At 42.5% G+C, this 21,934-nt stretch overlaps 1 protein-coding gene across 1 annotated transcript in view; it reads right to left on the bottom strand.

Annotated features, from left to right (window-relative positions):
- Positions 1 to 3,331: 3,331 nt before the first annotated feature.
- The window catches only part of TMEM154 (transmembrane protein 154), a 40,535-nt gene continuing 21,932 nt past the window's right edge, over positions 3,332 to 21,934 (bottom strand). The window contains exons 4-7 of the mRNA XM_079710057.1: positions 17,719 to 17,746; positions 16,465 to 16,550; positions 14,566 to 14,626; positions 3,332 to 3,428 (exon numbers count right to left, since the gene is read on the bottom strand). Coding sequence (XP_079566183.1) covers positions 3,413 to 3,428; positions 14,566 to 14,626; positions 16,465 to 16,550; positions 17,719 to 17,746 — 191 coding nt within the window. The 3' untranslated portion in view covers positions 3,332 to 3,412. The remainder of the gene's footprint in view (positions 3,429 to 14,565; positions 14,627 to 16,464; positions 16,551 to 17,718; positions 17,747 to 21,934) is intronic.

The following is a 21,934-nucleotide window of genomic DNA, read 5'->3' as shown; positions in this document are numbered from 1 at the left end:
AAAGTCTAGTTATTTATTTATAACCTACCAAAGGCCCGTGACAATAATATGATGGCAACGAAGGAGGATGGTGCACTGAGCGTCTGCACCTGGAGACCAGTTGGCACGGGACCCCATCCACCTTTGGTTGTCTTAAGCAGTTCAGCATATATTTCTAATCTTGTACAGCAATGCAATTAAAGTCCTTATGTTACTGTAAGTACTTTGGTTTAAGAATTTAGCTTCTTAAAATATTTCAGAAAGGGCTTAGAGTATCCATAGAGGTGATTTTAAAAGTTTTATTTTATATAATTGTATGGATTGCTGTCTCATGAGCATGACGTATTATTTAGAAAAGATAAGAGGGCAAAAAACAATACAAACCCCACCAGATATCTACAAAAGGACTAAGAGGAAAAAAAAATTGGCTACCAGACAAGACAGTATCAAGGCAATGTGAAAGAGCTGTTCAAAAAAATAAATAATTCAGGCAATTGGGTGTTTGGGTTTAGCAATTATTCATAACCAATTTGACTACTTCCACACCATACTAATATACGGTGATCTTCTGGTTATTGTAAGAGCAAAGAAATGTAATCTATGAATGAAGCTACTCTGGACCACCTATTGTAGATATTAAATAGACAGGCCAGAATTCATCCTGAGTGTGAAAAAGCAGCATGTGTAAATTTAATTCAGTAGAAAATGTCAATGTTTTCGTCACAGTGAGAATTTCGGCCATGTCTTCCCAGTGTGAGCCATGTCTTATTGCTCTACTATATTCAGAATATGTACTAATTCTGACAGAAGTTGAAACTAATGTGTACACTTTATGTTTACTCAGCATAAGGGCCTTCTTACAGAGATGGTGAAAACTGATAGTTTAAACAACCAAAACAAATGAATAGACAAAAGTATTTTTTAAAGCACCCGTTTACATTGCTAGAGCTACAAGGGTGATCAGAAGCATCTGTCACCCCATGGATGTCAAGACTGATGCATGCTGTGTGTTCGCTGTTTGGATGACAATGACCTTCCGAGAGAGAGGAGTCACATCACTGAGTTAAGACTGAGATTTTCACATATTTATTACAACAAGTTTCCTGAGGAGTTCAACAAGGCAATGTTGCTAACTTAGCTTACTTAATATGTACAAAAATACGATAAAATTTACACATTTGAAAATATTCTAATGTCAGATTTTGCTCTGATTGGCTACCCAATTAGGGCAAATTATTAAGATTTTTACTAACAATAATCTGAAACATAAAAATTAAGTTTAGGTTTAAAAACAATTCTTGGAATGACCATAATCTATGATGCCTCTTGACCGGACAGTAATAAAAAGATACAGAGCGCTAGAATTGAACTTTGGCTGTTTTGACTCATACTAATATCATATATCTTGCCAGAATAAACTCTTTTTTTAAAGTGCTTTGCACATTATGCAACTATAGAGGTTAGTACATTTTTCAGATATAAACGCAATGACATATTGCTGAAGTTTGTTTCTTCTGGAATTTGAAGTCATTTCAAATACTGAATGAGAATATCTTTACCATATCATAAAATATCACTTCATCAAAGTGAGACTCCAAGACCTCCTATCCTTCTCTGAACCGCTAACGTCCATTATTTGATAGGGTTGGATGACGCTTACAGGCCTAAAAGTTCAGCAAAAATCTTAGCTACCTAGAGAAAGAAGAGACTCTTTACAGAGTCAAAATGTGGATGAGAAACAAAGTAACAAAACAGCCAGAAATGATGATTTGGAAAGTAGCAATTTTGGCGTAAATATCTTGAGAGTCACTATGGAGCACAAGTTGAATATGAATATGCAAAACAGCACTGAAAACAAAAATGCCATATTAGGATGTGCTAAAGAGAATACAACAGACAGATCTGTTGTGGTTCTGTACCATGAAGACTGTCTTTTGCCACAGCTCTTTGCAATCCCGGGATGGCATAAGAGCACTGGTTAAACACAGCCAGATAGTTCTATCTTTCACTGCAGTGGAAAGACCTCCCTGGCTTGGAACTCTGCCTTTAAAATTGTGGGCATAGTTTGGAAGGCAAGTGCTGGTTAAAGGGATTCTGAAAAAAAAGGACTGTTTTTGTTATGCATTAAGGCAGGCTTTCAAACACAAGACCCCAAATAACAGCAGCAAATATTTGGTGAACTTCAACCTCTCCTCAGGTTATATGCGGGGAGTAAGGTACAGTTTTCATTCTTTGTTTCTTTCCTGGAATAAAACATCTGGTGCCATGGAAGAGCTGAGGGCTCCTAATTTGCTAGATTGCTTTAAAGGTCAGAATTGGAAAATTAAGGATTAAATGGCGATTGATTTGACGTGAGTGGGAGTGATAACTCGGCCCTTCTGCATTTTGCAGCATTGCTTCTAGCAGGAGGATGTCAACAAATGTCACGTAGAATGTCATCTCTGATGACCGGCGGTGGCCTCCTGGGAGCTGCGTTGAGGACACGAGCCCTGGTCAGGCTGGCAGGAAAGACCCTGAGTATGAGGAAGGGGACCTGCCTCGGGCACAGGCAGAGCCTATTGCTGTTCTGTTTGTTCCAAACAACCTTAAAGATCTCAGAGACACAGAAGGTGGCAGAGGAGGCCCAGCTGCACTCATCTATCCATACATCACACGCAAGGGAGTTGTGGGGAGGGCAGGGATGAGCCGTGGGGAAATGTGAACAAGCAGCTGACTTTCTCCGAGAAGGAAAACAGTTGCTCTTTCACTGAGAATTCCATTCCTCCCTCACCTGGCCAACTCAGGGTCGACACGTCCCCAAACAGCATCCCTTCAGGACTGTGGGCTCTCACACTGTGTCTCATGGCAGGTGGAAATGAGCTTACCCACCCCCTGGGATGGTGTCCACATTGAAACACTTGCTTTGTTTACTGTCTATTCCATGACATAACTCACCTTGAGCAAAGTTCCCACTGAATGTAATTGACCTACCAGAGAACTTAACTGATGAGAGGAAATTATCCAAAGCTAGCTAGGTCGCAAGGTGACCCAGAAGGAAACCATAGACAGCTTCCTGATTTGTACCCTGAGGAATGAAGCAGAAAGGTAACAAGGACTTGAGAGCGTGGCCAGGGTGATGGTACAGTCACCTAGAGGTTGGCTGAGCGGAGGGAACACCCACTGATAAGCGCTGACTGCATCTTATGGCTCCTCCACCCTCAGGGGTGGATGGCAGCCACGCCTTTGCCTAGCACTTCTCCATCGAGCATTCTTCCAAGTACAGGTGATGCACTGGGCGTTGGAAGAGTGGGCGCTGGAAGCAACAGCAAAAGGTTCTTGTGTTTACATTGATTTGAAATTAATTAAATTCGGATCCTCTTCATCCTCTGCTGGCAGGCCCAGCAGGCTCCCTCCGGGGCTGCTTTCTCTTGGAAAACATTAGCATCATTCAGCTTCAGGATTCATTGTCACTGCAAAAAACAGAACAATAGTATATTTCCAAGAAGCTACTGAGAGCTGGTCACTCGGCTATGGAGGTGACTCAGGAGAACATAAGCAGTCAGGGAGCCGACGGTGTCCAGATTACAATTTCTGAAACAAAGGTCAGTTCAGTTTGGATTTTATATCTGAACCCTGAGGAGGAAATCTAGGAAAGCCAAGAAATAATCCCTAGCTCTAGTTGTAATATCCTTCCCCAGGGCTGATGTGGAGAGAACCAGATGGAGCCGGGGTTCCCCCTTTAAAGAAATCGAATCCCATTCTCTATTAATAGATGCCAAACTGCCTTTTCTTTTTCCTTAAAATAAAATTTCGGTATGTTATTTTCTCTCAAGGGTTTGTGGTCCTGGCATGTTTTCAAAAGCCCCCCCTTTTTTCCCCCAGGCACAGAGGATCTGGAAGTGCCTTCTCAGTGTCATTTAGAATTCAGTCATCAGGCATCTTGAGGTGTGAGTAGACATAAATTATGGACATGGGGTGTGGACATAACCATGCTAGCGGGCTAATTTCTGCCTTTGTTTCTCACTTGGCTCTCTTGGCCACAGATCTGGCTCTATAGCTCTTTCCCAGTGAGACCATGTCTCCACCCAAGTCTCCTGGAAAGCAGACTACTGGACCTCCCCCACCTCCACCCACTTTTTAAAAATTTTGTGTCCTTTCACCCAAATCCTATCATGTCTCCACTTGAAGTGACCTGTGTTTCCAAGGAAGTGCCTGAATGACGACCATCAGCAGGACCTGGTGTCTCCTTAGCTCAGAGGCTCGTAGAGGCTGCAATAGACCATGTTTCCCTGACTCCTACTTCAGTTCTCACCTGCTCAGTGGCACACTAGGTGTTTCCAAAAGGTCTCTGAAACAACTTGATAGATGATAGAGAGCCAGCTAGCTAGCTAGATGACAGAGAGCCAGCTAGCTAGATGATGGAGAGCCAGCTAGCTAGCTAGATGATAGAGAGCCAGCTAGCTAGCTAGATGATAAAGAGCCAGCTAGCTAGATGATAGAGAGCCAGCTAGCTAGCTAGATGATAGAGAGCCAGCTAGCTAGCTAGATGATAGAGAGCCAGCTAGCTAGCTAGATGATAGAGAGCCAGCTAGCTAGCTAGATGACAGAGAGCCAGCTAGCTAGCTAGATGATAGAGAGCCAGCTAGCTAGCTAGATGACAGAGAGCCAGCTAGCTAGCTAGATGACAGAGAGCCAGCTAGCTAGCTAGCTAGCTAGATGATAGAGAGCCAGCTAGCTAGCTAGATGATAGAGAGCCAGCTAGCTAGCTAGATGATAGAGAGCCAGCTAGCTAGCTAGATGATAGAGAGCCAGCTAGCTAGCTAGATGATAGAGAGCCAGCTAGCTAGCTAGCTAGATGATAGAGAGCCAGCTAGCTAGCTAGCTAGATGATAGAGAGCCAGCTAGCTAGCTAGCTAGATGATAGAGAGCCAGCTAGCTAGCTAGATGATACAGAGCTAGCTAGCTAGCTAGATGACAGCTAGCTAGCTAGCTAGATGACAGAGAGCTAGCTAGCTAGCTAGATGACAGAGAGCTAGCTAGCTAGCTAGATGACAGAGAGCTAGCTAGCTAGCTAGATGACAGAGAGCTAGCTAGCTAGCTAGATGATAGAGAGCTAACTAGCTAGCTAGATCTATCCAAGAAAGAGGAGAGGAGACATTATGTATGTGTTTGTGTGTCTGTGTCTGTGTTGTGAAGACAGGGGGAAGAAGCTGTGACCAGGAAGGCTGACCAATGGGAAAGAAAGGGAAAGCAGACATGGACAAAAGGACAACTTCTGTAGGAAAACTTATTTAATGGAAACCTGACTGCAAATGAAGACATTCTTTATCTGAAGAACAAACGTAACAACCTGTTTCATAAGTCACACTGAACAGCTCTTAAACTGGGCAAGGAGGCTTCCTTTCTTGGAAATTGGGTGGTAGCAAGATAATATTTCTGAGATCCAGGAGTTCATCTCTATGGAGCATAAGTCTCTGAAGTGCATGTTTTCCTTTTGTGGCCTTATCTTGACATTTCAGCTACTCTAAGCAGACCAAAATACAAGGCTGTACAGCAATGGGCACAATCCCTCTTTTGTCCACAATGCTAATCTGTGTCCAGCAGTTAAAATAGAAGTGATTTTTAAAGTTAATTATTGTAAGACCAATCCACATTCATTGTTGAAAAAATACAAAATACAAATAAGCCAAATAAAAATACTAACAACCTCACTACAGTTAACATTTTGGTATTTATTCTTCCAAACTTTTTTCTGTGATAATGATATATATTCTTTTTGTACAAAAATGGAATTATGTTATGCATATTGTTCTGTAATCTGCTTTTCTCACTCTCATTCATATATAGACCTCTTTTCTGGCTAATAAATATACCATATCTTTTTAATTGGCTATAGAGCACACCATTGTCTCACTATACTAAGAACATTATTAGACATATCCTTATTGTTCAACATTTAAGCTATTTCCAATTTATAATTTTTATTTATTATAAAAATTGCTACATTTTTGCATGCTTCCAGTTGTTACCTTTGCATAAATATCTAGAAGAGGAATTGCTAGGTTAAAATGTATGGAATTTTAAAGCTTGACCAGCCCATTGTCCAATTACCCCCCTTCCCTAGAAATTTACCTTCTCTTGACACTTTTCTTTAGGGAAATATCCTCTCCCCAACATTCTAATACTGGATATTATTATTTTTAGCTTTTGTAAATTCAATAGGTGAAAATAATCTAATATTTACCTTAACGTATTCTTGGGTTACTTTTTTTTGTTACTAGGAAGACTAAAGTTTTTTTCAAATCCCTGTTGGTAATTTTAATTTCTTCTTTTGCCAAACTGCTTATTAATATTCTTTGCCCATGTGGGACATTATCTTTTTATGGATTTATGTATTAAGAATAATAATTCTTTGTTCATCATACATACCGCACATACTTTCCCCCAATTTGTCATTTTCCTCCTAATTTTATATTGTGTTTTTGGAAGTATAAAAAAATTTCAGTTTTTAATGTAGTTAAGTCTATCCTTTTCTGATATGGTTTCTGACTGTGTGTCATGTTTTCAACCAGACCTCACCTTACAGTTATAATATTTATCTTTAATTTTTCTGGATTTTTTTCTTTCTTTTTCACATATAAACTTATCCGGAGTCTATTTTAATCTAAAGTGTGAGGTCGAGTTCTAAATTTTCCCTTCAAATGTTAGTCAGTTTTTTTTTTTTTTTTTCCGGTACGCGGGCCTCTCACTGTTGTGGCCTTTCCCGTTGCGGAGCACAGGCTCCGGACGCGCAGGCTCAGCGGCCATGGCTCACTGGCCCAGCCGCTCCGTGGCATGTGGGATCTTCCCAGACCGGGGCACGAACCTGTGTCCCCTGCATCGGCAGGCGGACTCTCAACCACTGCGCCACCAGGGAAGCCCGTTAGTCAGTTGTTTTAAGACTATTTACTGAATAATCCACTTGCTATGAATTGCTACTTTTATAATATATTTAATGTTTACATATGCTTGAGGCTGTTTTGAATATTCTATTCTATGCCAGTAATACTTATTTGGTTCTGGGTGTACACAGTTTTAATTATTGGAGCATGTTCCCTGCAAATCCACCTCCCCACACACAATTGTTCTTTTTCCTTCTTTTAGAATTACCCTGACTATCTGCGCACAATTATTCTTCCAGATGAAATGCTCATTGGGATCTTTAAAAGACTAAGTTGAATTTAAAAGGATAATTTTCACACTGTTGAGTCTTTCATTCAGAAACACAGTACGTCTCTCTCCATTTGTTTATATCTTTGATGTCCCTCCATAAAAATTTGAACAATTTCTTTTTATATTATCCATACATTTTTTGATTAAGTTTTTGCCTAGGTATTTCTCTTCTTGGGCTGCTTCTGTGGTTGAGCCAATGCTGGCGTGTGCTCATGGTGGCTTTTTTGAGCACAGGGTCAGGTGGGCAGAGCTTAAATCAGGGCTCAGCCACTTTCTTGCTGTGTGACCTTGAGCAAGTTAACATTTCTTAGCCCATCTCATCTGCAAAACATGCATAATAATACCATGTGCCTTAGAAGGCTGTTGGAAAAAATCAATGAGAAAATGTAGGCGAAGCTCTATGCCACAGGCCTGACCTCCAGACACATGAACGGGAATTCTGATTTTGCTAGATTCTCTGCTAGCAAATGTTCAGTTAAACACAAGCTTGAACATGGCTTCAAATATCCAGAGCCTTTAAGAAACGATCTTCCAAAACAAACTTTCAGTTTCTGAGGACAGTGTAACCTAAATGCGGTTTGTTTAGAACACTCTACAAACATTATGAAGGCTTAGAGTGTGACACTGTCCACCAGCCAGAACCCATTCATTTAAAGCATCAAAGAGCACAGGACCTCACTCATGATATGTGTGGAACTTATGTGCTTATAGATCTGGCCACTGACAACGTGCCAGGCCCGCCACACCAGAGACAGTCCCAGTGTGGGTACAAGTTGCTTCAGCAGTGGGTCAGCAGGTTACTCCTAGTGTCGCAACTCTCACACGCGATTTTCACTGGTGATGTGATGGCCAACGTGCCTGTTAGCAAGTCAGCAACCCGGAACCTGGCTCCCCACCCATGCCCGAGCCTGGAGGCATTATTCTCCCTCACGCTCATTCCTTTACTGAGTGAGATGTGTTCCCTGCTATCTTTGTGGCTATTTATCATTTCTGTGAAATGATCGAATCAGCCCTGACGTTTCCAGCTCTGGCAAATCCTAGAGTTCCCTGTTAAAAATATCTTGGCAAACTGCCACAGAATTGCAATAAATAAAATCAGTGATACCGCTTCAAACCTCTATTGCTTGCCTTGATGATAATTCGTACGGTTTTGGTCACTGATCTGTGACAGCGGCATGAGTGAGTGATCTTTCTCAGAGGGTTATATGTAGATATTTTAAGAATGTGGGGTAGCTTTCCCAAAAGCTGTATAGTAACAAGCTTCCAAACTGTAAAAAACCAATTGAATTGATTAAAAAGCATCATCTGATGATTTTTAAGAAAGCATTTAAGTGGAACACCACCAGTTAAATGAGGAGGTGCGATTGTAACACCTCGTTTCATAACTGCCCCTTGGTTGCAGTCAGGATCAGATAAGCCATCTTTGTCCTTCTGACCAGTTTACCTTGTAACAATCCCTCCTTCTGACCACAGCTAATGTTGCCTGTCTCCCAAGATGTAATAAACCTATGCTAAACCTTTCTCTAATTATGACGCTCTCTAACTTGGTTTGGGGAGGGGTGCAAAGTTCAGTTTAGCACAAAGTCACGGAACAGTTAGATCACTCTCTCTTCCTCTTCATCAACAGAACGTCCCTTCTCCTTCCCGTAAGAGGCCTGCCCAGGTGGAATTATAGAGACGAGAATCTGGCTGCCATCAGAGGTAGGCCCAGAATTGGTCCAAGACACATAGATCATGCCCACGGTGTAGACACAATCTGGGCTAGTATTCAAACAAGGCTGTGGTGTATTGAATTTAGTGCATCTTCTCTCAACCACCACACACAGGCGTAGACACACACACATACACACACCCCTGCATGTTAACCATGTCATTTGAGGTTAGCATCCTGCAGGATTATAAACTGTTACTTTGTATCCCTTAGCTCAGATTGGAGGGAAATCAGTTGGTGCTTAATATACTTAATATTTAATACTTGTTGACTTTTAAGTGACTTGAGGGACTGGAGAGAAAAAGAGGAAGGAAACTCATAAAGTAATTGGAAGCGGCCACAGAGATTTACTGGAGTGGAGAGGCCAAAACGGTTCACACAAAACTGCTGTTTTCTTGCAATTCATGGTTCAGTCTTGTCAATGTCTGCACTGCATCAGCCACCGAAGACTTTCATAGTTGGCCTCATGGTGGATGGCTTTCTTGCTACTAAGGGTTCTTTTTAAAAGTTTCTAATTTGTCTTTTCATTTATGGAATAGCTCTTTTATTTTAACTAATTAGTAATAGAAAATGAAAATCCAATTTTAAACTCTTTAGATTGAGTTTCATCAAAAACTTGCTGTGCAAACTTGGACAAATCACTTAACCTCTCTGAGTTCCAGGTTTACTCAGATGGATTGTTTCATTTTTAACTGGTTGTCTTGGCATGATGTGGACAATGCCAGGCACATATTAGGCACTCAATAAATATATTTGAAAAATTACACTGACGATCATACTTTCTCCAAAAAAAGACAAAGAGAAGGGAAGAAACAGGAAGAAATTCAAAAATTCTCTATTAAGCTAACCTGCATTTTCCTGAGAAATACTAAAGTGATACATTTTTATAATATTATTGAGCTCAGACATGAATCATAAAATGAACAATGGAGGGCTTCCCTGGTGGCACAGTGGTTGAGAGTCCGCCTGCTAATGCAGGGGACACGGGTTCGAGCCCTGGTCTGGGAGGATCCCACATGCCGCGGAGCAACTAGGCCGGTGAGCCACAACTACTGAGCCTCCGCATCTGGAGCCTGTGCTCCGCAACAAGAGAGGCTGCGATAGTGAGAGGCCCGCGCACCGCGATGAAGAGTAGCCCCCGCTTGCCACAACTAGAGAAAGCCCTTGCACAGAAACGAAGACCAAACACAGCAAAAATTAATAAAAATACATTGGTGTCTGAGTCTCACACCCAAGATTCTTAAAAAAAAGGACAATGGAATTATTACAAAAGCAGAACAGGTATATTGTTACTTACTTTCTCTGACTTGGTTAATTTCCTAGGTAGTAGTAGCTAGGTATCTGGCATCTAGAATAAGTGTCTTATTATTGTTGTTATTACTGTACTTTCAAAGTTATAAATTGACTTGGATGAAATCTAATTCTCCCCCAATCTTTCCCAATGCTGTTACTCAACATAAAATCATCACTGTGGCCAACAGGCATAAAGGGAAAGAAGACGTGCGCTTGGCTAATGTTTGCAATTCCTTTTCTGTGGTTATTCACCTAAGCTTGCAGAGGCAGAAACACCACGCTTTCAGGAAATTGTCTAGTTATAAAGGCCTCAGGAAGAAGGAAGAGACTGCCCAGACTGTAAGCACCAAGATGAAAGGAATTCCATCTTGTTTTTGCCACTGTCGAGTGGCATTCGAGAAGGTATTGTAAGGATGGGGGTAGACAATAAGGGAGTGAATTCTTTCAAGACAATTTAAACAATAATAAAACCAACTCAATGGATCTGTTTTTTGTTATCAACACACGCTGGCAAGGCTGAACAATGTCGGTGATGAAATTCTCTTGAACTCTAGGGCAGACCTCGGCTCCACCCTGCCCACCCCTTGGACACTGTTCCACTGACACTGTTCCCGGTACCCCATACGTTCCCTGGCACGTAACATGTACGAATTATAGGGGAAAATGCTAAGGTGGGGAATAAGGATATAGAATTCCCCTTCCCCCACCATCCTTTGCTGTCTTTTCCCACTGATTTTTTTGAAAACATGAAAACCATACTTTAAACTTCCCATGGTACTTTGTACATCCCTGGACCTTATTAAAATCCTGTGCTAAATTTCAGATTCCACAGTTCAAGGAAAATGTCCACTCAGTGAGGACAAGGCAAAGTAATGAGGAACTGCTGGCTAATGGGATGTGTGGGAAAAGTCCGGAAAGACCTGAGATTATGGACCTGAACAAGAGAAGGTGAAGGGTTGAAGTCTGCACACAATGTAGTGCATTAAGTGTAGGATGGTGACCAGATCACCTCGTTTTTCCCAGGATCAGAGTGGACTTTATGGATAACAGAGGCTCTATGTCACAGTGTCTTTCTAGCATCAAGAAGTAAATGGATTCCAGAAGTCTTAGTTCCCCATCCTCCTGCTAATCCAAGCAGGATGGGGAAGTGTGTTTTCCACTAAGTTCAATCTGCAGTGACTATTATATACTTTCTGAAGCATTAGAGTCACCCGTATACTGCTTAGACGGTAGAGGAAGGATGATTCACAGAGGTCAAAACCACTGGGGAACTTTGGACGTAATGATGTGTCAAAATAGGTTAACCGATTGTAACGAAGGTCCCGCTCTAGTGGGGAGTGTCAACAGCGGGGAGGGCTGTGCATGTGGGAGCCAGGGGTACAGCTCGATTTTGCTGTGAATCTAAAACTGCTCTAAAATAGAAAATCTTTAAAAAAGAAAAAAAGTCAGTTGGAGAGGATGGGGAGAATTATTGCCAGAGCATAAAAGAATTCATTTCATTTGTGTGGTGCTTTAAAACTTACAAAGTTTTTTTCTCTCTTGGGATCCTGTGAAACTAGAAGGACAGGTGGCATTATATCCATTTTACAAGATGAGAAAACTGAAGCTTACAGAGTTAAAGTGACTTGTCTTAGTACAAAGAACAAATGATCATCCAAGTCGGGTCTTGAAACCAGTCTTCTGATTCTAAGCCCAGTGACCATTGCACCCATCACCTGTATCTCTAATGATTCACAAGCTTTCAGAAAAAAAATCTTCTATCTGTCCTGGTTTTGAGATTCAGAGTAAATGTTTCATCAATTATCAATGTAATTAAGACAATAAGAGAAAGAAATGTAAATAAAATCATGACAGAAAAGATTATCCAAACTATAAGATAATCCAAACTATGTACCCTTTCAAAAATTCCAGACGGCTAAGAGGACTATTCTGAAATCACCAGCATATTACCTATGCTGGTAATGGATGGGGAACCTAAAGGCTCCAGATCATTACTAGGGGATGAAACAAATTCATGATTTCTCAGGATTGGTAAGCTCCAAAAAGAAGTCCCCAGGGAAACCAGGAGCAAAAATAATGTCCCACATACTAGATGTTCCTGGACCTTAGACCACAGGCTCATTAACCCAAAAGGCAATAAGTTTATGTATATCAATTCTAACTTTTTGTAATAATTAAAAATAACTAATATTTATTGAGGGTTTATTTTGTACCAGGATTTGTTCTAAGTGCTTTGTACTTTTCTGAGTTTTTAGTGAATAAAAATTAAATTTGCTGTGCAATATCATGATACCCTTTGAAGTAATCAGACAGTGTCATCAGCACCAAAGACTGGGGACTTGCCACTCTTGGTTCTATAACCCTGGTCCTGACTTCATCAAGATGGAATGAGGTGACAGCCTGACAGTTGTCCTGTGAATTAAAACCAGATCAACAGAGGAATGTAGACCTTCCCTTTAAAATCAATAATTTAGCATAAAGCAGCTCTCCGAATAGGTTAAGCCTTTTTGCCTTAGAGGCAGAAATGTGGTAGAGCTTACTTCAGAGACCAGCCTCTCGGTATTTCAAAAACATGATTTCTAAGAAGCTTTTATCACCATACAATTCTCTAACGTTAAGCTTCTTCTGTGTTGCCAATAATTTCAAGGAACAAGAAGCAGGTATGACATCTCATAAAAAAACCAATGACATCTCACATCTTTTGAGGGTGCACATCAGAGATGCAGTACTAAGATATTTATAAGGTTTTGGGGGGTGATCTGAGCCCTAAACTGGACACACATAGATGTTCATTTTTAGGTAAAAATGCAAAGGAAATAATTCCTTCGTAATGTCCTCTGTGATACTCCCACTAGCATTCTTTTTTCCTTTCATCTTCTTGTTAATGTCTGATATCTCCTTTAAATAGGATAGACTCTTTTCTGAACCAGTGATGAATTCTAACATGCAAGTACCTGCAGAGGTAACAATGACTGACATCTACAATAAGATGCACATTCTGCATCAGAGTGGAGGTTCACCTCAGTCAGATTATGGTGACACGACTTCTCAGGTAAGGCTTAGGGGAGGAAGCAGAACAAGGGTCCGGAAGACAGACATCTGACTGCCCCAACCCCTGTCTAGTGATCAGTCTTTCCTTGCATTGCTCTGGCTTCAGGAACTGCTTATGACAAGTGACTGCACCCTGGAAACATTTAAGGTGACTGGTGCAGGACCTCTGGTTCACTTGGAAGGAGAGACGGTGGGTGGTCTTTATCCTGCTTTGAAAGTTTATTCTGTTTATTCCGACAGAAGTGTAATGTCTCAGTTACAGGCTCAGTCAAGTTCCCTACTCGTTGGTCATCTCGGAGTCACCCCATCAGCAATTCTGTGCCCCACAAATCACAGCAGTGCTCTGTGGAGCAAGTCCCTGACTTACTGAATCATCAGTCCTATTTCCTGCGAGCATGTCCCAGGTCCTGACCAAAGGATTCTCTGATCAAAAACACCCAGACACGGTCATTTCTATCCTCACAAAAAATAATATAATTTAAACAACACTGTGTAAGGCTAAAGGACGCACAGGCCCCAGTGCACTAAAATTTTCTATTAAGCAGAGCCACCTAGTGGTAGAATGGAATATGGGTTTTTAAAAATCTCATTTAATTTCTCTCATATAACAATCCAATCCAGGCGGGGTTTTCTTTTGTTTTGTTTATGTTCATTTTACTCACTCTTGTTTACAGTTACCCCTTTGAGATTGTCACCTCCATCTGTTTTCCTTACCAAATATCTACTCATCCAAGGTCAACAAACCTACAGTTTGTCATAATCAGAAAGTTTTAGGACTAAAACAGAAGCCGACTCAACAGTGTCTCTTTAGAAGGGCAAAAAAATGTCACTACTAATTTATTTCTAAAGATAAAGAGTCACTAGGATATTTACTTTGTACCTTTCTATTTTCCATAACTCACACTTCCGTTTCTCCATACACCCATGAACATTGTCACATAAAATTTATAGGCACAGGGACTTCCCTGGTGGTCCAGTGGTAAAGAATCCACCTTCCAACGCAGGGGACGTGGGTTCCATCCCTGGTCGGGGAACTAAGATCCCACATGCCGCGGGGCAGCTAAGCCCACACGCCACAACTACTGAGCTGGCGCCCTGAGCTACAGAAGAGAAAACCCGCACACCACAACTAGAGAGAAGCCCGCGTACCACAACAAAGAGCCCGTGTGCCAGCAACTAAGACCCGACGCGGCCCAAAATAATCAAATAAATAAATGAATAATAAAGAAATCTTTAAAAAAATTTTATAGGCACAGAGAAGGTGAGCAAAAGTCCTACTGCTGCGGTCTCCAGTCTCCCCCTCCCAACCATATATAATCTGTGGTAGAAAGTAGAAGTACCTTGGGTTGCTGTGGTTTGGTTCCTTTTCTTCCTCTAAAGTAGGTAAACACTCATAGTTCGCTATAGGACAGAATAAAAGCAAGCTCATTGTTAGTCACTAAAATTCTGGTTTTATCTACAAAACTCGTGCACTTGAGCATCACATTTCTCGGATCTGTATGGTTAGTTGTGCAGAAATGGCCTCACCAGGGAGTTTCAGAGGTTAAAAGATTAATGACGGCAAGGCTCTTGAAATGGAAAAAGCACTAACAGCACAGATACAAGACTTCAACGTGCCTCTGGCCCCATTGGAAAGGGCACAATTTATCACTGCTTGGTTATTCAGTCCCTGAAGAACACCACTGGGGCTCCAAAGGCTAGAATCTGCATTGATCAGAGTAGACACTGGAATAAAACGGCTTCACCCAAGGTCCTGATGTGTCTGCAGAATGATTTCAGTCTGGAGGCACAACAGGAAAGAAGCAGGTAAAGTGGGGAACAGCCGACCTTGTTAAAGTCATCAGAATTCTCTCCTATTACACGACTGCTGTTTTCAAGGGGGAGAAAAATCCACTGGATCTATCACCTAAGTGTCAAAGCCACTCTGCTTTAGTTGTCAAATGGAAATGCATTTTTCCAGATTTCTGGTTTTAGTGAGTGTAACAGGATCATGATTTTATATTACAATTACCTCAGTCACAAAAGAAAATACACCAAAATATTAAGAGAGATTGGTTCTGGGTGGTGGAACACTTTTTTTCTTCTTCTTTTTTTTTTGCATTTTCCAAATTCTACTGTGTACGTATATTATTTTCATAAACTAAAAACAACAAAATGAAACTACCTTAAGGACTATCTCAATGACCCACCCCATGCTCAAATGCTTTACAGAACCATTCTTCCCTCAATATTGGACTATGAAAAACTGTTCAAAATTGTACAGTTTAGTTAAATGGTTCTCATCTTTTGGAAAGCTCATCTTGATGAGCCTCTGGTACAAAAATTCTAACACCAAGCCTCTGGATTTGAGAACTCCATTGTAGATTGTTGAATCTGACAGCTCCCAGGGTATTTTCTTTAAAATAAATGTTAAAAATACAAGTGATATGATAATATAAATAGTAGATTGTATTAATTTAGCATGAGCATTAAAATAATTTATTGATTTTTTAAAGGAATCAAAAATAGAAAAAACAGCTGTCATCATTTTTAAATCTAAATGTTGATTTAATGAAAAGGGACATATACTACAATTACTGCCAGATATCAATTGGAAATTACGTTATAATTGGATATTTATATTACTATCTCTATTAGTGCTGTCCAGTAGAACTTTCTACAGTGAAGGGAGTGTTGTAGATTTGCACTGTCTGATATAATAGCTGTTACCCACAGGTGGCTACTGAGCCCTCAAACTGTGGCTGGAAGGAGCAAGGAGGAAAGTTTTTAATTTCATTTAATTTTTTCAATTTTAAGTTAAATAGACATATATGGCTAGTACCTACTAGACAGACAGATCTATGTAAACCATATTTGATAAAGTTTTATATTTATATACAGATTAAAATCACAGATCTCTAGATTCTATACTATATCAGATAATGCCAGATGGTAAATTTTTCCAGATAGTTTGGTTTCAAGAGATTTCCTTGCTCGAAAATAAGATCATTTTCAAGAAGAAAAAGCCCATTTGAAAAACTTGTGCAAAAATACGAAAGAGTGGCAACAATTGATGCAATAATTAAACTGCATATTTAAGGATGGTCAGGCCCCCCGCTTACTTCGTGCAAGTGCCAGATGTAATGTGGCTGGGCTCACAGGGTCCCTCCAGGACTCATGGCATAGTTACAAAGTGGGGGCAGCCTTCTCTTACCAGAGAGCACAGAAAAAACCACCTTAGGTTATTCCACACCACATACCATTTCTATTCATGCTGTTCATCCACTTATCAAGCTCTTCCATTTCTATTTCCATCACAGAGGGTGTGTCTTCCTCAAAAATAGGGCTGGAGAGAGAAAATAAAGAGCTTGTTGGAAAAAACAAAACAAAAAACAAAACCAACATGTGAGATGTGCTAAATTTCGTTTGAGGAGCGCCTAGCATGTTGACCGTTGGCTGTGAGGAAGACGAACTTGATTCAGTGTCTTACACTCCAGGGTAGGCTGGGGGTTTGCCCTATTCAAGAGGACCAAACTCTAGTAGGAAAAAAAGGCAAAAACGAAAATAAACAGTCATCCATTACTGATGATGGGCTGAAAGGCAGCCCGGGAGACTCTGCTTCTCCGGAAGGTACCAAGCCCGAGACTCCTCCGGGGAGTTGCCACATTTAGCATTTTAGCCTTGCTCAATTTCACTTCCCTTTCTTTGGGGGTTTTTGATCGGTGCTCCAGGTCCAGAGGCCACGGTCAACAGGCTACTTTCAACACCTCGCCTTTCCATTCCCAGGCTTTCCTGTCTTGAAGAAATGGAGCCCTTGTGCTCAAAAATCCACCGTCCTCCCTGGCCGGGGCTTAGCGCGTAGTTCACGGGAGAAGCCCAGGTTAATGTAGGTGGGGTTGGGGGAGGGGACCACCTGCTCTGACCGCTGTGCTGCGTAGGCGCCACCCTGCAGAGGAAGCCAGGCTAGTGTCCAAATAACCGGGGTGGTCGGGGGAGGACAGAGGTGGTGGTGACATCGCCCCAGGCCACTCCTCCGGGTGGCATCCTCTCTTCCTCTCTCTCCTCCACCCCCTCCCGCCACCTCCATTCCTCTTCTCGCCTCCTCTCCCCACCACGCACTGCTTCTCAACATACAAACCTCAGGCTTCTACCAGGGCTCCCCTCCCTTAATAACCAGCTAAAGTCTCTTCCCTGGAGATAAAATTTTTAATTAGAATAAATGAACGGATGTCCTTGAAATACACCCAGCGTCAGCATACTCAACCAACAATGCATTTGGAATCAGTAGCAGTCAGAAAAAAAGTTCTTTTCTGAACAAAGGACCTTGCTCTCCTCTCAGATCTCCCCTGGGGTGAGGTGTGGGCACTCGGGCACATCCTCCTGGGGCTGGGGAAGCCAAAGGTCCCCGGAAGGGGTGTCAAACCCAAAACTCTTAAAAAGCCGGCTCTCTCATCTGTTCATCCCCTGACATCCTGGCCCATCCCAAGCTGGACTGGATGCAGTGGGGAACTTACAGTTTCATGTTTTCACTTCCCAGGTCATCTAAAAGAGAGTAAATATAAAAGTCATGTTAACGTTCAGTGTGTGTAACAACTTTTTCTTTCCAACAGCTGAAATCTCCTCTACAAAGAGAGGAAATTACTTCAAGTAGATAACGTTTTGAAAGGAGCACTAGTTAACCTCTATGTCAAACAAGGTCAGACCGCCATATTGAAATGAGGTCCCATCCAGTGAAAGCTGTTCTTTTAGATCGGGTGGTCCTCTGAGAGCGCTCCCTTCACAGCGGATGTCCATCCCTCTTGACTATTTTTACCCATAGGAAGAGGAAAACAGTGGTAAGATGGAGAAAGGAGGAGTTGAATAGAGGGCTTGTTCCTGGGCCCCCAGATGTGCCGGTTCAAACCACTGCTGTCTCATCTCCTTGCGACACAAAAAACCAAACGTGACACTGTCCCTTTGTCCCGGAGTAGGAGGTGGGTTATCAATCACCAGCTCCCCCGGGAACGCGCCTCTCGCCCTGCTCTTTGTGTGGGTGGATCTCTCACAACCTTCTGGTCTCAGTGAAACCAAGTCCCCCCTAAAACCGAAGGTCCCCTACCAAGTTTATGATTAATCTCTCTATCCAAATCTTCATTCTCCTTCTTGTTCCCTCTGACCTCAGTCCTGTGCTAACTGAGCACTAATCAACCAGAGTCAGATGACCGAAACTGCTGTTATCGATAACATCGTTAATGTACTCAAATTGCTGTTGCAGATCTCATCATTAAAGCACAAACTCAGGTTGTTTCTCCAGGGCAAGTGGTGCTCACAGACCCCCAGCCATGGACCACCTCGTCAGAGAGTCGTAAACCAGAAACGTCCTGACTCCTAGAATCACGATTAAGAAATGTCACAGAAATGTCACAAGACGATGATTAATCGCAGCTTCTTTGTTCTTCTTTAAAAACACCCTTAACTCAGTGATCAAGCTGGACTGGATCTGAGGCTTGTCTCCCACCCCCTTGCTTGGCGCCCTGCAATAAATCCTTCCTTTGCTGCAAACTCTGGCTTCCTTTGCTGTTTCGGAGCCTGGCTTCCTGAACCGGGGGCACTCGAGCCCTTTCCCCAGTTACATCAGCTTGTACTCTTTCCTCAGAGAGGCCTCCCCGACCTCCTCTGTCTGAAGTAAGGCCCAGCTTTCCTACTGCTTCCCAGCTCAGATCCTCATGTGCTCCTTCATCGTGTCTGCCACAATTTGTCATTGATCAGTTTCTCTGTTTAACTCTTTTTTGTCTCTCACTCCCACTAGACCATAGCTGCCAAAGGGCGGGGATCATGTCTGCCTTGTTCATGGTGGCATCCCCCAGCCCTACCCCATCCAGCTTGCACGGTACCTGACAAACACCCCATAAATATTTATTGAATAAATGAATAGGTCTTAATCTGGAGTGTCCAGCCCTGGGGTTAAATTCGTGCCCAGTGTTTTGGTTTTAGCATCCTCATAATAGTGAAACTTCCAACAAGCCTGCTTTTTGTTGCTGTTAGTTGAGGTAAGTCAGGTAACAGTTTGCAAAATGGCTTGAATGCTGACCAGACTCCAGATGAACACGGGCAAGAATCAGAGCCCAGTGGCCAAACTCTGTTTCGTTTGGCAGGGGAACCAAGGCACCCAGAGAAACGAGGCAGTGATGGCCAGCGAGTGGATAGCACCGCCCCACTGCACCTTTTATGATGTGAAAACCACTGAGAAGCAAACCACTTTGTAGAGGTCCACCGAATAGTCAAATGGTCTCCATCCTTAGCCATCAGAGGCCTCCTTTGTCTGGCAGGCAGAGGTGCAGGTCCTCAGCAAGGGAACACAACCAGCAGGCACCTGGAGCTGAGCTCCTGGCAGCCGGGAGCTGCTGTAATTTCCTGTGGGTTGGCAAGCTCTAATGGCACCGCTAACCCAGGAAAGTTGGGCACAGATGTCAGTTTCATGCCATCACTGCTTCCCTGCGAGGGGCTGTAGGTTGTGTCTTCCTGCCTCTCGGTAGGAATCTGAAGCTTCCTGCAGGTGCCTGACTCCTCAGACACTTAAACTGGAGAAAGGGGAGTATTTTCATCTCATTTTATATCCATGCATTTTTCATCTAAAATGTACAGGCTATTTCCTTAAGGGATTTTACTATAAATAAAGCCCCTATACAGCTGAACCTCCCTTACAGGTGACTCATAAAAATGCCCCTGTTTTGTCCCTCCCTCTTTCCCTGCTTAATAACCCCTACAGCCCCACTGTCGAGGGGGTGGGGATTTATCTTTCTAATCTGGGTGCCCGCAGGCTTCGCGGTGAGCCAAAGCTAGCCCTGCATGCGGATGATAGAAAAGTTTAAAAACCCATTACAAAAGTGCTCCAGATGCACCAAACGCGAAGCTCCTGTAATCAGTATTCAAAGCGAGCAAAAAGCCTCCTGTGGCCTCGTCTCCACTGCTCCACGGCCATTCCCCCTGCCCCGGTCGCCATGGCAACGGGAAAACATCTGGGAGAGCGCCCGGGAGCCGAGCCTTAAACTGGGGTTGCGGGGGGGAGACCAATTACCCGTCCTCAGCGATCAGGCGCTGCCCGCTCCACTCCACCTGGCTTCTGTCTCCTTATTAATAGCCACCTACTCCTTCTGCACCGGGAGGCAGACGCAGGTCTCACACAACCCACGACCCGCACTTGATTCCATTTTCCCTCCCACAGCCCTGCCACTTCCTGTCGGCCTCCCCACTCCCTCCGCCTCCTTCAGTTCCCCCCTGACACCCACTTAGCCCCACTTAGCCCCCTGCTGGCTAGACTCCCGGGTGCAGTTGACGGTAGGAATGCAGGGCAGGGGTGGGGACGGGGGACCCAGCAGGACACCGGCTCGCTTATCTGGTTTCTGTGCTAAACAGTGAGTGAGAGAGTGTCTTTCTGGAGCTTGAGCCCAGCCAGGTGTCCTGTAGTTAAAGCCTGTTTAAAGGGATGCTTTACTGCCAGCTGTTTCCCCTGCAGCTCTTTCCCAGAGATGCAGCACATCAGGACACCTAATAAATGTTAAATAATAACAACTGCAAATCTAATGCCTGCAAGTCTAGGGAGAAGGACAATAGCACATTAAGTCACTACACAGTCTTCCCTTTCCTGGACAAGGAACCGACAGGCCCAAAGAAAAAAGGTAATTTCCAAACAGGTGAAGGGTTCTTTCTACAAATATTGGCCAAGTGCTCCCCGGTTGTCAAATTTAAAGACATTTCTTGGTGTGGAAGAATACAGCAGGCTCTATTCACCTGAGGACAGAAACAATGTGTCTGTTCCTCACCGGAGACATCACCCATGCCCTCCCACAAAACATTCCTTTGGGAACTTTCCAAGCAAAATGCTGGTCTGACCCAGTACGACAGAGTTATTTTTCCTGGAAAAATAAATGTAAAATATATTTAAATCAAATTCTGTTAAGTTAAATATATTCTCCTTTTATTGACTTGCATTATAATGCTAAATATGAATGGGGGGACTTCAGTGGGCAGTGGTTGTGAACCTTTTCTCTGTCAGTCTGTCTGAAGAGAGATTCATCAGTTAACCATCTGAATCTATATTAAAGGAGTATTATTATATTTAATAATCTATATTAAAGTAAAAGAAAATATTCCAATAAAGCACTCCTTACCAAAAACTTTGGTGATAAGCACTTGCTTTGAAATTCTAAGTTTTCCATTTGTGTTTTCTTAAAGTGAGGCATATTTAAAGTAAAAACGATATGCCAATTTGTATTAAGAATAATGTGCAAGTTTACTTTTACCTCTGAGAATAAGTGTTCTCTAAAAAAAAGTTCTCACATTCTTTCATCAGCTCATTCCTGCAACACATTTATTGAGCACCTAATATATGTGTTGGGCTAGGCATTCTGTTAGATGAAAGGGATAATAATTAGCTGACACAATATGCTGGGTACTGTTTTTTCTAAGTGCTTTAAAGAGAGGAATGCACTTAATTCACGCAACAACTCTATGAGGTAGGTGCTGAGTTTGCCCATTTGACAGATGAGGAAACTGAAGCGGAGGTCATAGAGCTAGGAAAGGCAAAACCCAACTAGGCAGAGTATTCCAAAGTCTGTCCTCGCCACACTATTGAACAAGTTCTTAGTTCTCTTGGACCTTAAAGAGAACATAACCTAGTAAGAAAGAGAGACCAAAAAAAGGCAAGTCACCAACTTATGCCAGTGTAAATACTGTGCACAATAAGTGTGA

The sequence above is a fragment of the Hyperoodon ampullatus genome (assembly GCF_949752795.1).
Source record: "Hyperoodon ampullatus genome assembly, chromosome: 1".
Lineage (NCBI taxonomy): Eukaryota > Metazoa > Chordata > Mammalia > Artiodactyla > Ziphiidae > Hyperoodon > Hyperoodon ampullatus.
Note: the sequence above shows the minus strand (reverse complement) of the source record. Positions and strands in the feature narration are given on the sequence as shown.